This window comes from Neodiprion lecontei, chromosome 4 (assembly GCF_021901455.1).
Source record: "Neodiprion lecontei isolate iyNeoLeco1 chromosome 4, iyNeoLeco1.1, whole genome shotgun sequence".
NCBI lineage: Eukaryota > Metazoa > Arthropoda > Insecta > Hymenoptera > Diprionidae > Neodiprion > Neodiprion lecontei.
This window is the reverse complement of record NC_060263.1, coordinates 15,877,393-15,893,068: the sequence shown is the minus strand read 5'-3', so window position 1 is coordinate 15,893,068 and position 15,676 is coordinate 15,877,393. Positions and strand designations below refer to the sequence as shown.

Sequence of the window (15,676 nt, the reverse complement as noted above, 5' to 3'; positions counted from 1 at the left end):
ACCCCGACGATCGTAGCGCCATCCTTACGCTCCGAAGCGAACTAGGGACCTGACGTCACGCCGGGCGGTGGATCTTCAAAGTGTAAATCGATAGTTCATGTCTGGCGGCGACAAATTGACCGCTGCCGTCTGTCCCCGAAATGTCACTTGACATTTGATGCAAGAGTAAATGAAAGAAGTTACATTCAGTGTTTTGGATCAACAAGTTCAATTTATGATGAAATGACCAGGCCATAGCTATTGACGTTCGAAATAACTCACCGTCTGCGCCTTTGAACGGAAACTGAATATATTCAACGAAGAGTTTGAAGGAGAGAAGAAGAAAAAACATGGACTAGAGGAGAGGTTAAATGACATTATTTTGGATAGACTTGACAAAAAGAGAAGGGTTATTATACATGTACGAGCTAGTTACCTCCGTCAATTGATGATAATTTCGAGTGGAAAAAAAAGTGCAACTGTTACTCACATTTTGAGAAATTCCATCTATCGTCACATTTCCATCACACAACATGCACGACTCTGACTCTGATAACTATGAGGGAAGCGCTGTTCTGGGGATGTGCTGCAATGGAGCAGGGAGTGTTCACCTGGCGCGCTATAAGCCGAAGAACACACACGTAGTGATTAAAAAGTTTAACATGGACAATCGCAGTCACGAGGAATATGACCTCGTGGAACAGGAAATAATAATGACCAGGCAGCTTCAGCATCCAAATATCCTCCCCTATTTAGCCACCTTTGTCTCAGGACATAATATCTGCGTCGTATCGCCACTAATGGGCTACGGATCCTGCCACGATCTGATCGAGGAATATTTCAACGAAGGATTACCAGAGCTCGCGATTGCTTACATACTGAGGGACATTCTTCACGGACTGGAATATATTCACAAAAGAGGGTTCATCCATAGGTGAACTAACGAGAAACTGTCGGTAAACTAGTCACCTTGTCATTTGTTATGAGTCAAGTTATGTATTGTTACTTTCAGGGCAATCAAAGCCAGCCACATTCTCATCTCGACATCTGGTCAGGCTTGCTTGTCTGGTATGCGATACGCCTGCGAAATTGTCAGGCACGGCAAATGGCAGAGGACCATACATTCCTTTCCAAAATCGACCACTAACAATCTGAAGTGGCTGAGTCCCGAGCTGCTTCAACAGGTTTGTAGTTTTTTCCGCTCTTCCAGGGGATTGGCGCTTCCGCCTTCAACGCAATATTGACTTTGGTGTTCTTTGCGTTGTTTCAGGACCTCCATGGGTACAATGAGAAATCCGATACTTATAGCTTGGGCATGACGATATGTGAACTGGCCAATGGTGTTGTGCCATTTTGCGACACTCCTGCCACTCTAATGCTGACGGAAAAAGTGCGCGGAAGCGCTCCTCACATACTAGACCGCTCGACCATTCCCCCGAATACAATGGATACAGAGGATGACGAGAATGGTAAAGTAATTTGTTATGTGCAGCTGCAAGCTTGTGTAACCACAGAATTTTTTCATCGTTTTGCAATATAGGTGAGAAAAAATTGGTATGCGACAACATTGTGGGTGATGGAAACGCGAGCAGCAGTAGTTTGGAATCTGTTAGAACGCGTTTGCACAATATGTCTAGCAGAAAATTTTCGGAGCCGTTTCATGCTTTGACCGAATTATGCCTATTGAGAAATCCGTCGGATCGTCCTACGATGAGTCAGCTTGCAGTGCATCCATTTTTCAAGCAGTGCCGCAGAAACGACGAATCGTTGATTGAAATACTTCGCTGTGTTACTTCGATTAGTGAAAAGCACGCCCACTCCGCAGGTTAGATTCAAATTATCATCCAAGCTTTGCTGTGATTACACTCCTCTATTTCTTACATTGAACTTTTTCTTCCGCAGGTGATTATCTCGTCGCTCTATCTACGGAGCAGCTGGTTGATTTAGATCTGGAGACTTGTCAGTGGGACTTCTGAGCACGTGTCTATAATTATAAAAGTTTTATAACGCAATGTATATCTGTATATTGGGCATGAAAGAGTTACAAGTATTTGATATGATTTACAAGTGCGTCTTACGATTGGTTCGCTCGATTCATATTCTACTAATACCCAATAAATATACGCCGAAGTTCATGAAATACAGTCTAATTGTAAGTAACGCTAAGTCATAAATGATTGACGATTTATTGTGTATCTGTTTTTATTTAAAGTAGTTTTATCTATTTATCACAGGTAAACCTGTGTCATCATTTATCGAATGTTTATATCAAACTAGGTAGTTACATTAATTCTCATACGGGACATTTGTGATGTGTCTTATTTTCCTCATCACAATAGCCACTAACCTTCTAAATATAAATTCTATCTACCAAGATATTTAACTTTTTGAATACATGTTGTTGTCTTAAATATTTTATGAGCTAAACTATGGACGATATATTTTTTTCTGTTGTATCTACGACATAATTGAATTTTCCTATGTATATAGTTGTCTACTACTTATTTTGTTTTTCGGCTTCATTTATGACTCGCACTGAACGTTGAGTAAAACTGCCTGGACAGATGTAAATATATATTTCTCCGCCTCCTTTGAACCCTAATTGGTCACTCTTGAGTGAATTTCACACCTAACATTTCTCCAACTCCTCGTAGAGTCCCTGAGACGTAGAAATGGGCCTCGTGGTGCCATTCCTCATGCAAAATAAGAGCCTTTTTTTCGACATTTTTGGCACTTTCTTTGACTTTGCCAATGTTCTACAATATTTAAACAATGAATTTTGATTAGGAAAACTGAGAGAGCTTTTTTTGCGATCCTCAAACAATACCTAGATTGTTTTTTTAGAACTCCTTTTAGAAGCAAAAAATCACTTGGGGTGAATTTCACCCAAAGTGACCGTTATTCGATTGTACTAAGGTGTGACCAACTAGGGTTAAGCAGTCGATGAAAGAAATCATTTTCAAACTTTGCAAGAAACAGAAGGCACTTCCAGATCGCATTTGCAACATGACTTATAACATCTGCACTGATTATTTTATCTCCGTCGTTATGAAGATATTATTTGCTGATATGTTACAAGTGCTTGTGAATAGTAAAAACTCCAAGTATTGTATTTTTGTATGAAACTGCACAAATAGTTGCCCGAAATTTTATTAAATATATCTGTTCAGCAGTTATAGGATAAAGATTTTATCCAAATGATGAAAAAAAAGCTGCTTATTAAAAGTAATTATTCTTGCTCGAGAATTAGAATTAATTTTTTTATCCCTAATATTTTTATACTTTTGTACAATATTTTTCTTACAAGAAATATAGAAATATCTAACAACTATATATTAATAACTGTGCGTTAAAGTCTTGTGCGCATATTTCAATAACGATTAGCACTTATCTAAAGTAAATTGTATATTTTTGGCAATTTTCTCTTTTTACTTTTCAAAGTTTTTTTCAAAAAATTCGAAAAACAGACGAGAAAAGAAAAGAAACAAAAATTCCACAAGATAAAAGACAAACTTGACAGTAACAAGTCTGAATTACCTATAGAAGACGGCTAAGAAAATATTTTTTTTCTTTCTGTTTTCTTTTACCTTCTAATTTCCACCCACTTCCGTAAACTTAAATAAAGCGTGTATGTATACCCATACTTACAAGTATAAATTAATACTATTGTTTAATACTGTAATCCATATTCACATGGCTCGATTGTAAATGTACTATAGTTTGAAACGAAATATAGAAATTTTTGTATCCAGTCTGTATATATCCAACATTATCTGAGCAGAAATTTCCTATCACGTAATACCTAACGTATTTTGTATGTTCGTATCATTTGTGCATATGTTTACCAGTACAACACTTGGATATCTGACACTGTTTTGACACAGTTTTGATTGTTATTTAGCTATCAGTGGTCTATATAAAATGAACAGTAAATTTTCCTACCCGAAGATTATCATCAACAATGGCAACAAGACGCCCTGTTGAGTTTTGTCTATTTTCTTGTTTAGTTTTCATTACGAAAATCCTAATCAGCCTTAACATGATACTTGGCCTTGTTCTGAAAATTTTTTCGAGCTGTATAATCGGAGTGTTTCATATGTTTCACTAAAAACGTGTAACCATTTGTCAGTTTATTGGTGGTCTGCATTGAACACAGTTTTCCATGGTGGGGAAAAGGTATCTTTCTACTTGTACGGTGGCAGCATCAATGTCTAATTCTCTCTTAATGTACTTCAGCGCGTTTTTTAAAACAATATCGGAGTCCGCGTTGTTACCTATATTTAAAAATAAAAGGGTGATCAATTATAGCAAGTTTAAGTAAAGATGATGAGGAGTAAGAAATACATCAGAAAGAGTTAGATTTACTCACTAATGGCTAGGTGAACGGCGAGCGCGTATTTGTCCATCGTTAACGACCATATATGAAGATTATGAGCGTTTTGCACCCCTTCTATGCTGGATAAAGCTTTCAACACATCTGTGTAATCAAAATGATGAGGGAATCCTTCCATTAAGACATTTACACTGTCTCTCAACACAGGCACAGTAGTAAATAGCACAATCAATGCAAATACGCATGTACAAATAGGATCAGCTATTTTCGCGCTTGGCTGTGGATGGTGAAAGGACATGTGATTGATTAACAAGAAGTCGATTGATTTATTGATTGTTAATCATTCCATGTGATGCGTGTTTGAAAACTTACGTATTGTTTGATTATAATGGCAGTAACGAAAACTCCGATACTTTGAATTAGGTCGCCTATAACGTGTATAACAGCTGCTCGCACGTTTATATTACCAGGAACATCTTTGTGAGTATGCGAGTGACTAGATCGTGAACCGCCATGACTATGACTATGCGGAACTTTAATACACATTCCATGCAGGGTGAGTCCCATTCTGAAAACGCAACGAGGATAGATTATCAACAACTCGAACACTGCGTGATAGCGGAGTTTTAAAAATCAATTTTTAGCTGCTCACATAATATTTATGATTATCCCAATCCCTGCTACAAGCATCATTGTGTCCGCTTTAATATTGAAATCACCGTTTACCAAACGTAGTATAGAAATGTAAACGAATATTCCAGTCAATATCCATATTATTAAGACACTGAGCACGGCACCCAAAATTTCTGGAAGTAAACAAACGTCAATCGGTTCATTCATATTAAATCTAGTCATGGCTGAGACGGACTTACCGGCTCTGTAGAATCCGAATGATAATCTTTTGGTCGGCGCACGTTGTCCAATCCAAATGGAAAATAAACTCACTAAAAAACCTACAAAATCTGACAACAAATGTGCAGCATCAGTCATGATGGCTATGCTCCCCGCCAAATGACCTCCGATTATTTCCGCTAGCTGCAAACAGTAGAATTATCATTGTAATACCATGTTACGCAAAATTTCTTAAAAAATCCCAAGACACAACGCAATAGTCTAAGTCCAAAGTAATACATGCCATGAATATGAGACACATTAAAGAAGCCGCGACCAATTGACGCCACGGACTAAAATCTTTCCGTCGAGAGATTTTTGTATGACAATGCTCTTGAATGTTGTAAACGTGACCGTTTTGGAGCGGAATATTTGAGTATCGATCCTGTAACAAGATATGAAGTTGCAATGATGTATAATTTCTAAAATTCACGACGTTCAGTTTTAGCAAATACAAAGCAGTCGAGTGGAATGAAATGCTCGTTTTTTACTCACAAGCGAAGGAGCTTCGGCATTATCGCAGGAATTGAGCGACAACCTCGTCTGAGGAAACATAATATTAGAAATAGCCGCATTGCCATTGAATTCTTCGGCATCGGCTCCGACCATTAAATCCTCCGTCCAATTTCGCAGTTTGCTTTCGTAACTGAGTATGCTGCTAGACGTTGACAACTTCCTGCATCTTGCGCAACTGTCATTAGCCACTAACAGGTTTTTCTCAGACTCATCACCGATGTAATCATCATTGATTTGATCATCACAGATATGAGACATTATTCCTTGCTTACAATTGGTCTCGTCTTTTCAAAAATGAGCCTTGACTAGCCGGTTTATACACAAGCTTTAAAAGCGTCACAACAACTTCTGCCAGGCATTTTAAAACTACGTGAGTAAATGTATTGTAAATACGTTAGGATTCTGTTGCTGCAGTGTCGAAATAATGGAAAATCTGACAATTAAATACCGGAACACCTGTCAAAATGATGTGTCCCAGTCATAGTATCGCAATGTATTGTTATTCTCGTCGTAATTATTAGTTAAAGTGATTATCGTTACTATTAACCGATGCAAAGCATTCATTTATTCAAGAGCAAGACGTGATGGTTGTAATTAAACCGGAAGAATATGTAAGTCGAAAATGGAGACGTGAGTAGGGACAGTTGGAAGATGTGAATTTGAAATCAAACTGGAAGCACGTCTGGTAAGAGGAGTACGTTAAATCAACGATCGTTCGTCATCGATTTGCATAGATTTTGCGCATAGCAATGCAACGCAATGTCGCAAGTCAGCCTGTGTGCTTACCTATACAATCACGCAAACAGCAGGATTAACAATTTCAACAACACAACTGCAGACGGCTCTTTCTCTTCAACTGGTAACAAATTTTTTATCTCACAGTAACGTCGATGTGGTGGCATTTTACGTACGTACGTACACAACACAAGTGTTTAATATAGATTAAAAGCAACTACAATCGTCCGTTTGACAAATTATTAACTCGGGTATCGTTCTAACGATAAGAAATTGAATTACGGCTATTTACGACTTATGAAAAAAAAAACTAGGATTATAATCACGACAGCTGATAAGTCCGATGCACGGTCTTGTAGACAGGTCTGGGCACTCCAAGCCCCTTCCTATACAACGCAGTGTGATCGTCTTGAAGTCTGTGTTTCTCAATTTGTGCACCAAAGACCGGAGCGCTACAATCTCCGAGGCCGGTGTATGCATACTAAGCTCTATACGAAGTAGGCCTCTCCCTCACTAGCGCTAGCGGCGAAAATCCAGAACATCGGCTTCATTTACAAGCACGGTCTTACAGCCGGAGTGCCCAGACCTGTCTATAAGACCGTGGTCCGATGTCGAACTGACAACCCACAGAGAAGGTAATCTCCAACGGACATTAGCTTTGGCTGCCTTTCATAATTCTAGCATTCGTCGCGAGCCAATCGTATCGCAGGATACATCGGAAGTGGCCAATCAATGCCACAGGCATCTTTTCGGTCGGTAAGATACGTACCTAGTTTCACACACATTTCGCCGGATCAACGGAGCAACTGACGTAACGTTCCAGTGCGGTAGGTAGCCGATGTCAAAGGCGTCGATTGTGAGAGAGTTGAACTGGATAATATTCTTGATTGTTCACGTGTATGCGGTAAGAAATCATTTCGCAGATAGAAAGAGCTCGAAGCCCCGAGCATGATTAGTGAATTGCAAAGAAAAAATCTAGAGAAAATACAAAGAAAACACCGCGCAATAATATATCTTCAAGTGGGGTAGATATGACGAATGAGTAGCGTATGATACGTGCATACATATCACGTACGCGTGTCGCACGTCAAGGTCATAAATGTTATGCAAGGGTGTAATTTTTCTCACAATATTATTTATTTACTATCACGTTTCTTACATAACCCGATTAATCACAGAACGAACACTGCCTGCACATTCTAATGGTACAATTACACTTGCGGTAATCGACCCCAGATATTGTGAAAAATTAAAGTTGCAGTATAATTGTGATATCTCTCACTGCGGTAAAGTCAGATTTCCAGGGCTGAAATATAACCAAGAAATTAACGAATTATCTACAACTTCATGCGGAATTATCTCGTTATATCTGTGAATTCGTCGTGGTTGTTTCGATTTCTGCGAGAAATCCAGCTGTTTCACGATCCACCGAAAACCGGTATTTCTTGAATACGGCTTCTTATTGTACCTACTACGTCAGACGAAAATCGCACCGACTCAACATAAAAAAGAGTGCTATTATACTTCATTGACCAGACGGTTTTCTTCAAGTAAAACATCCAAAGCAATATCTAATTACTATTCCGCAGAAGCTGATGCTGCTTACATAAGAATCATATACCCAGCTATTTTTGCAGATGATGTGCATGCAGGTCACGTATGTCGTACGGTACACATACATGGATATTGTCCACTGGCCCACATGCACATGTAACATATTATTTTGTACCATAAATTTGCGGTACGCATTGCAAATTATAAGGTATTTACCTCAAGGCGCATCAGCTGTTTCCAGAAACAATTATTCGATTATAATCGGTAATAGGTATGTATACCCAAAATCCGGTGCACGCACATGATAAGCAAATATTATTATTTTCAGTATCTGGTTACGATAACACACAAGTGTACGTATACATAATTTTATTCAAGTTCGAATAATCCCCCGTCCTCCTTACTGCTCGTGGAGTTGATGATACAGTTCAAGGTCTCGGCGAACGAAACGGAAATTATTATCTTGTAAGTTTGGCGAGCGAATCAGTGCCGTATATTACGTGAAAGCACAGGAAATGATAACATGTTAATTAAACTTAATTTGCATTTCGTAGAGAAAGAAAACTATGGGTCGATTTTTACTTCAAAACCCAAAGACAGGGAATAAATTACCGTATAACGCCTTGAGCGGTATGGTAAAAGATCATGCGATGCGACACAGAATTTTTAATGACATTCACATGAGTTCGTTATTGGTCTGGTCTGATATTCTTGAATCGTGAGCTCCAGCACTTTTGTACAAAATATAATTACGTTTCCAAGTAAGGAATTCTCTTCGACGATAAAGTTGACTACATTATGTGCATATTCTTCTCGTGGATGTGAGGAGAAAAAACTAGACCCAAAGGAATAATCAGCATGTACATATATATATATATACCTATATACATGTACAGTTTTCTCGAATATAATTTGTCTACGTTTACTCGGCCGTAACGTTGAATTATTAATATTTACATTCATTTCTGTGATTTGTCGTGTATGTCTAATATTAGTGTCATCGTATCGCGGTGAATACAAGTTTTCGAAACTGTCTACGTATATTAGTGCGTCCGTTATTTTGATGACTTTGGAACTTTTTCGATTCCCTCCCAACAATATATTATAAAAAAAAAAAATATCCCCTGTTGGTATAAAATTATTCGGATAATATTAACACGTACCAGGGGCGATAAAATTAAAAATTTAAGATATATTGACATTTTAAGTATATTAGTAATTATTTATTTTTCATATATTCAAACGAGTGAAAAAAATAAATTTGATCTTGAAAACAGTGTTTATACTTCTAACTTAACATAAGAACAAAAACAATAATACATTTAATCTCAAGACCATTTTTACGGTTTAATTGAATGTCGTTATCTACGGAATACGTGCGTTCAACTCAAGTTTTTTTGTTCCTTCGTTTAGTTGGAGGCATAAACATTGTTCTTAAGCATTAAATTGATTTCTTCAGTCCATTTTCGTTGATGAAAAAAAAAAAATAATATTAATTAAAGCAAACGAAAATTTCAGTGTACTTTACATTTAAAATATCAATCGCCTTCCAGCGCGTATTAATGTTATTCTAAAAATTTTTATATTCACAGGGGATTTTTTTCTATAGTATGAACATATTTTTTTGGGGAGGGGGGGGATCGAAAAAATTACAGTAGAACCCAAATAACGGACACCCTAATGTATATGGTGTAACATACAAGAACACATAAAAACATCGCTAGTAAATTATTCTGTCAAGATGAAGCGTAAAAATTTTCGCAATCCAAGTATCGCATACTTGAAATAAAAATTTGACCTCACGAGTCGGCTGCTGCTACAGACATAATTAACTGTACAAAAATCTGATATGTGCTGTATAGTTATTATTATATACAGTTCATCGGTTAACGCGCGAAATATATTATTACTTCGTATAATGTAATGAATAAATTATACATTTCTAGCACGATTTTGCCAATATGTACAAGGCACGCAACGTATAATGTATGTATCTTAAATACGTCAAACAGGTTTAATACAATCACGCAAGTTGCATAATTTAGAATAATGAATTCAAATTCAACTATGAATATTTGACCCGATCGGATCACAGCGACGAATTTTCATTGTGAAAACTAAGTCCGTGCTAAAACATATACCGATATTAATTCGACCATCACAGAAAACCACGCATATCCGTATAATACCGATTACGCAAGACAGGAACTAACGACTGCTTTACTTACATAGGTATAACATACGAATTGAATGTCCGCGTTTCACGTTAATGCTACCGCCTGCATAATGTATACTAAATTTATGTCACAAACGCATATTATCATTATTATCGTTCCGAACAACTGACCGTCGTATGTGTCTAACGTTGAAGAATAATAGACGATTCATCGCGTGTAGTTTCCATACTAGAATACCGCATATCATACGTGTTAAATGCAGTCAAAGTTTGAAATCTTCTACGACGGAAAGCTGCTGGTCCACTGCTGGTCAATCTGTACGATAGTCTTTTATCAGGCTGAAGTTTGTAACATTATTGTAATGCTGTATCTTTAGAAATACTCGTTATTCTGCAACTTTAAAGGATTATGTGAAATTTAGGAAACCGTTCATATAGCATGAACAACCTCAGATTTTATCAATTTATCTTATTGTGTTATTCTAAAGGTACAAAATAGAAATTTTTGTCCCAACGTTTCGATATGGTAACGTTACTAACTTCAGCCACATAGTTTTTTCCTTCAAAAACGAGAAAAACGTAGACACAGTGACACGTGTAATGTTATAACATCGTACCAAGTCCATACATACGGTACGTTATGCATGCGTGTATGTGCAGTCATCGGTCATCCGACTCTCTCAGCATGCATAGTGGATGTAGTCACGGTGTAGTTGCTGATAGCAGTTCAAGATAACCTCAAACTTAACCCAGATTGTAGTGGACGATATGCTGAGGAATGTTTCCCTTATCGTACAAAATTTAAGAGTGATGTCTGTGAATCCGAGTATGTAGGTCGTTGTCGGCAATACAGCACGAACAAGCCGTGAGTTTGATGCTACGTCCAATATAATACATGCGTAACATAATGTCGACGTTTGTCAAAAAAGAAGAAAATAATGAAATGAAAAATGTGCTAAAACATAATCATGTCCAGTGTTCATCAGCGTAACGATGCAGTTTTACGAGCGTCTTCTCTGCCTGGAAATATTTTAAACGATTATTGCAATTCGCAATTTCGAATTGCGTGTCGAAGCGGTCGGGTCAACCTGTCGCAATATTCAAGTGTGAGTTGTAAGTCTATGGTTGTGTGAGTCGTGAGTTTACGGTTGTGTGAGTTGCAAGTCTATCGTTGTGTGGGGTTCGCGACGCCGATTTGACCAATAGACGGACGTATGGTTTAACGCACACAGTTTGAAGCCGCGGTTGCAGGTACATGCATACATGCACGTCGAAACTTGCGGCAGAGAAAGGAGACTCGGCACACTTTATCTGTATAGTGTGTATTACAGCTAGAACAAAGGTGGTAGGGAGTTGACAACTGAATCTATCCATCCATCCGGCGTCTACGGACAGAGTGAATAGAGGATTCCTCAGTTTGAAAACAACTCCGGCGGGAAGTAGACCTATGTCCAAACTAGGAGTCCTTCGACAGAAAAAGGAAAGAGCAATTTGAAGTTTACAAGTGTGGATAAACCGGTATTGTCAAGGTATTTCTTGAGTATTCTCTGAGTTCAGTAAAGATCCGGTTTCCTTGGCAAATGAACTAATAAAAAGAGAAAAACCTGACAGGAACCATGTAAACGATTCACCGACGCTACGAAACTCAGTTACTCGCATCACTTGGCTGTATCTCACGAGTAAGTGAGGTGATACAAAGTTCCCAAGTTGTCGGCCTCAAGTAAAGGTCTCCAAACGACTTTGACTTTCAGTGTTCTAGTTTCGTTAGTTCATTTACTCTATCTCTACACGATCGGTACTTGGTTTGGTAATAAAATGTACCAACGATCGGTGCTGATAACCCTACCAAAGGCACAGTCGATAGACATAGAATTTAACTCCGTGACATTCTATGCTCAGCATGGATGTTGCACCCCGAAAAAGGAAATACTGAAGGGACTATCGGGTCGGTTTAAATCTGGGGAATTGACGGCTATAATGGGTCCGTCCGGGGCAGGTAAATCGACGTTGTTAAATATCCTGACCGGATTCAGAAAGAAAAATGTCTCCGGCAGGATAAGCTACATCGGCTCGAACGGCAAGCAGGAATGGAACGCTTACAAGAAAGAATCGTGCTACATTCAACAGGACGATCAACTTCTCCCATTGTTTACGGTGAACGAGGCGATGCAAATAGCTGCCGACCTCAAGCTGGGTGCATCTCTGAACAAGAAGGCGAAACAAATGCTGATAGACGACGTTCTTGACTCCCTGGATCTCTCCAAAACCAAGAAAACTCGTTGCAACCGCCTGAGCGGTGGCCAAAAAAAGAGACTAAGCATCGCTCTCGAGCTCCTGGACAACCCGCCTGTCATGTTTTTGGACGAACCAACGACTGGTCTGGACTCCTCATCCTCTCTCCAAGTCGTCTCAACGCTGAAATCCCTCGCCAAGGCTGGAAGAACGATAGTGTGTACCATCCACCAGCCCAGTGCGACAATATACGAAATGTTCGACCACATTTACCTTGTCGCTGAGGGTAACTGTGTGTACCAGGGTGCAGCCAACAACACTGTCAAATACTTGAACAACTTGGGACTGAACTGTCCCAAGTACCACAATCCCGCTGACTATATAATAGAGGTGATCAACAAGGAGTATGGCAACTTCAACGAGCAGCTCGCCATCGCATCCTGTGAGGAAAACTGGAGGGCACCACCGGTGATAAAGAACATCAACCTTCAAGAGATGGACAGGCGACTCAGCGAGGAAGGAAAAGCTAAGGTCCTGATCAACCCTCCGTCAGAGCTGAGCAGGTTTTGGACATTGCTGAACCGCAACTTGGTCCAGCTGTACCGCGACTGGACTGTCACCCACCTCAAGCTGATTCTCCACTTTTGCGTCGGCGTGCTCCTCGGCCTGCTGTACCTCAACGCCGGGGACGACGGCTCCAAAACCATCAGCAACGTCGGGTTCCTGCTCGTATCTGCCGTTTACCTGTGCTACACCAGCATGATGCCCGCAGTTCTTCACTTCCCGTCTCAGCTCCCCGTGCTCAAGAAGGAGCAGTTCAACAACTGGTATCACCTCAAAACCTACTATGCAGCATTTCTGGTCGCCAATCTGCCCATCCAGACTCTCTTTGCCATCATCTACTGCTCCATTTCCTACTTCCTCAGTAGTCAACCGCTCGACTGGAATAGATTTCTGATGTTCCTCGCCATCGCTGTACTCACCACTCTGACAGCGGAGAGCATCGGTCTTGTCTTGGGAACAACTGTGAACCCGATCAACGGTACATTCCTAGGCGCCATTTCTACCGCGGTTATGCTGACATTCGCTGGATTTTTTGTATTGTTTAATCACATGCCAACTTTCCTCTATTACCTGAGCTACTTGAGCTATCTTCGCTACTCGCTTGAAGGACTCGTTCAGGCAGTCTACGGTTTTAACAGAGGAGATTTGAACTGTCCGGAAGAGGCAGTTTATTGTCATTATCGCGTACCCAAAACCATACTCAATGAGTTAGCAATGACAGACGGCAAATATTGGGTAGATATTGTTTTCCTCTCGGCGCATTTTGTCGTTTTAAGAATAATCGGATATTGTACATTGAGAAGAAAATTGACTGTTTCTTAAGCAAAATAAAAGATTAAAAAATTTGTTACTGTTCATCATCCAGTCACATCTCTAAGAACGACAGTATGTTTAGCGTCCAATTATTATTATTCATATCGTCATGTTTTATTCAGTACACACGGTTTTTATTTGATCTATTATAAACTTGCCTCTGCGCTGTTTAACGCATAAGTCTCTCCTTGACTTAATTTGTCATAAATTCTCTGTTTCTCTAAATGTGAGGTGATTCAACGCGTATTCATGTCACGAAATTTAATTATCAAATCCACACATGCCTGTTGATTAATTGAAGATGACTGAGCAGTTGAATACTTCATAGTCGGTTTGAGATGTGACTTGATTTCCTTTACATTCCATTTTAAAATGACCGAAATAACGCTATCAGCTGGGCTAGGATAAACAGGGTAGCATAGAACAAATTTTAACAGGATGTATAATGGAACGACCATGTGATAATGAATGTTTGTATTTTAAACGCGACGCATTTCGCTAGATGATAAAGATCGGTATAAGTCAAAATTTACATTCGTTAATGGTATGGAAAATATTACTGTCGTTTCCCACTCTTGCCGAAATATATTAATGAAATACGAAGAATGTACTATCTTTATTTTTTTTTAAATGAGTTGATGTAATTATTTCTGAGCTTTTACTTCTGTCGTGTTAATTAAATTATTATCAAGTTGAAAAAAGTGTAGAAAAATATGTTTTTAATCTTATACCGAATATGGTTTAATATTCATGATTCCACTATATAGTAAGACGATCTTGAGAAATTTCCAAACAAAAAGCGATCTATTAATTTTAGAATAATCATGATGTCAATAATAGTGAATAATTTATTTGTAGAATTTTTGTTTCACTCTTTAGTGACTCATCCTACTGCTGTCATTGTAATGTTATTGTTGTCAAAATGTGTATATTTATTCAAGATCCCGGAACTGATCATGGCAGGTACTTTATATCTATTAAAATTCAAGTGTGAAATAAAAATTGTTTACAATATAACGATGATTACTCTTTTATACTATGATTGTATGAAAATCTGGAACAGACGGCCGCGTTTGAATAGTATCAAAACAACTTAAAAAAATGATTGTAACATTTAATCGGTCATCTGAGTTATTCATTTTTCTCTCATCAGATGCAATTTCCAACAATTTTCCTACTCTTATTAACCGGTTGCAACATTGCACACATGTATTCTCACACTTTGGAATAAAATGAAATTTTATACAAATCGTTAACAAATCAACTATTCTTATGCATGTCCGGAATCGAGAATTCCAAATTCTCACGTAGACAGCCTGCACAAAACGTGAAAGGCGTTTTCGCCTCTTTACTATGCATGTTATTTAAAAATGTACAAAGGAAATATTTAAAGTCCGTCTTTTTTCCCCGGATTATTTGAACGTTGCGACTATAATTCTGTTATATCACACGTGAATGTGCGTGAGGCTTTCCACGCCAACTCGTTAAACGGTTGATCATGAAATTTTTTAATTTCACCGAGGATTTTTCTACTTTAGTACGAGCGCTAAAAGGATTCTAAGAAATTTTAAATTTTTTCAATCACTCGTCCCTACGATTTTTTAAATTCATCTCAAAAACACATAGATTGATTTTTATGAAACAAGAAAAAAATATTTGGTCTCCGAATCAAAGGGAAAAGACAAGTGATTAAAAAAATTTGGAAAAAAACTTGGAAGTTTTTTAGGGGTTATACTAACTTAGGGAAAACCCTTGGTGAAATTAAAAAATATGGTCAACAGTTTACTGAGCCGGCGTGGAAAGCTCGACGTACAAAGGCATCCTCGCATGAGTCGTCCTTGTTGTTATTACAAATTAACCTTGTTATTATAATCTACAAGTTT

General features: G+C 38.4%; 3 protein-coding genes and 1 long non-coding RNA gene across 6 annotated transcripts; 3 read left to right on the top strand and 1 right to left on the bottom strand.

Annotated features, from left to right (window-relative positions):
• The first annotated feature begins 49 nt into the window (after window positions 1-49).
• On the top strand, window positions 50-2,829 carry LOC107218867 (STE20-related kinase adapter protein alpha). The gene is made up of 5 exons (XM_015656896.2): window positions 50-913; window positions 992-1,163; window positions 1,250-1,448; window positions 1,520-1,804; window positions 1,882-2,829. Exons 1-5 carry the CDS (start codon window positions 513-515, stop codon window positions 1,953-1,955), a joined length of 1,131 nt encoding a protein of 376 aa, XP_015512382.1. The 5' UTR covers window positions 50-512; the 3' UTR covers window positions 1,956-2,829.
• Window positions 2,164-7,200, bottom strand: LOC107218863 (zinc transporter 2). 3 transcript variants are annotated; one of them, XM_046738648.1, is made up of 8 exons: window positions 6,506-7,200; window positions 5,699-6,175; window positions 5,448-5,588; window positions 5,185-5,347; window positions 4,965-5,118; window positions 4,685-4,880; window positions 4,349-4,589; window positions 2,164-4,253 (listed from the first exon to the last, which is right to left on the bottom strand). In XM_046738648.1, exons 2-8 carry the CDS (start codon window positions 5,975-5,977, stop codon window positions 4,105-4,107), a joined length of 1,323 nt encoding a protein of 440 aa, XP_046594604.1. In that variant the 5' UTR covers window positions 5,978-6,175; window positions 6,506-7,200; the 3' UTR covers window positions 2,164-4,104. The 3 variants fall into 3 exon arrangements, with proteins under 3 accessions (XP_046594604.1, XP_015512378.1, XP_046594606.1); XM_015656892.2 differs by having other exon boundaries at window positions 5,699-6,085; XM_046738650.1 differs by having other exon boundaries at window positions 5,699-6,067.
• Window positions 7,201-7,547: 347 nt separating this feature from the next.
• LOC124294196 lies at window positions 7,548-8,828 on the top strand. Its single transcript, XR_006904121.1, has 2 exons — window positions 7,548-8,279; window positions 8,337-8,828. It is a non-coding gene; the product is annotated as an uncharacterized LOC124294196 (long non-coding RNA).
• Window positions 8,829-10,092: 1,264 nt separating this feature from the next.
• On the top strand, window positions 10,093-14,810 carry LOC107218860 (ATP-binding cassette sub-family G member 4). Its single transcript, XM_015656885.2, has one exon. The coding sequence runs from the start codon at window positions 12,000-12,002 to the stop codon at window positions 13,800-13,802; it is 1,803 nt and encodes a 600-aa protein (XP_015512371.1). The 5' UTR covers window positions 10,093-11,999; the 3' UTR covers window positions 13,803-14,810.
• The last annotated feature ends 866 nt before the right edge of the window (window positions 14,811-15,676 follow it).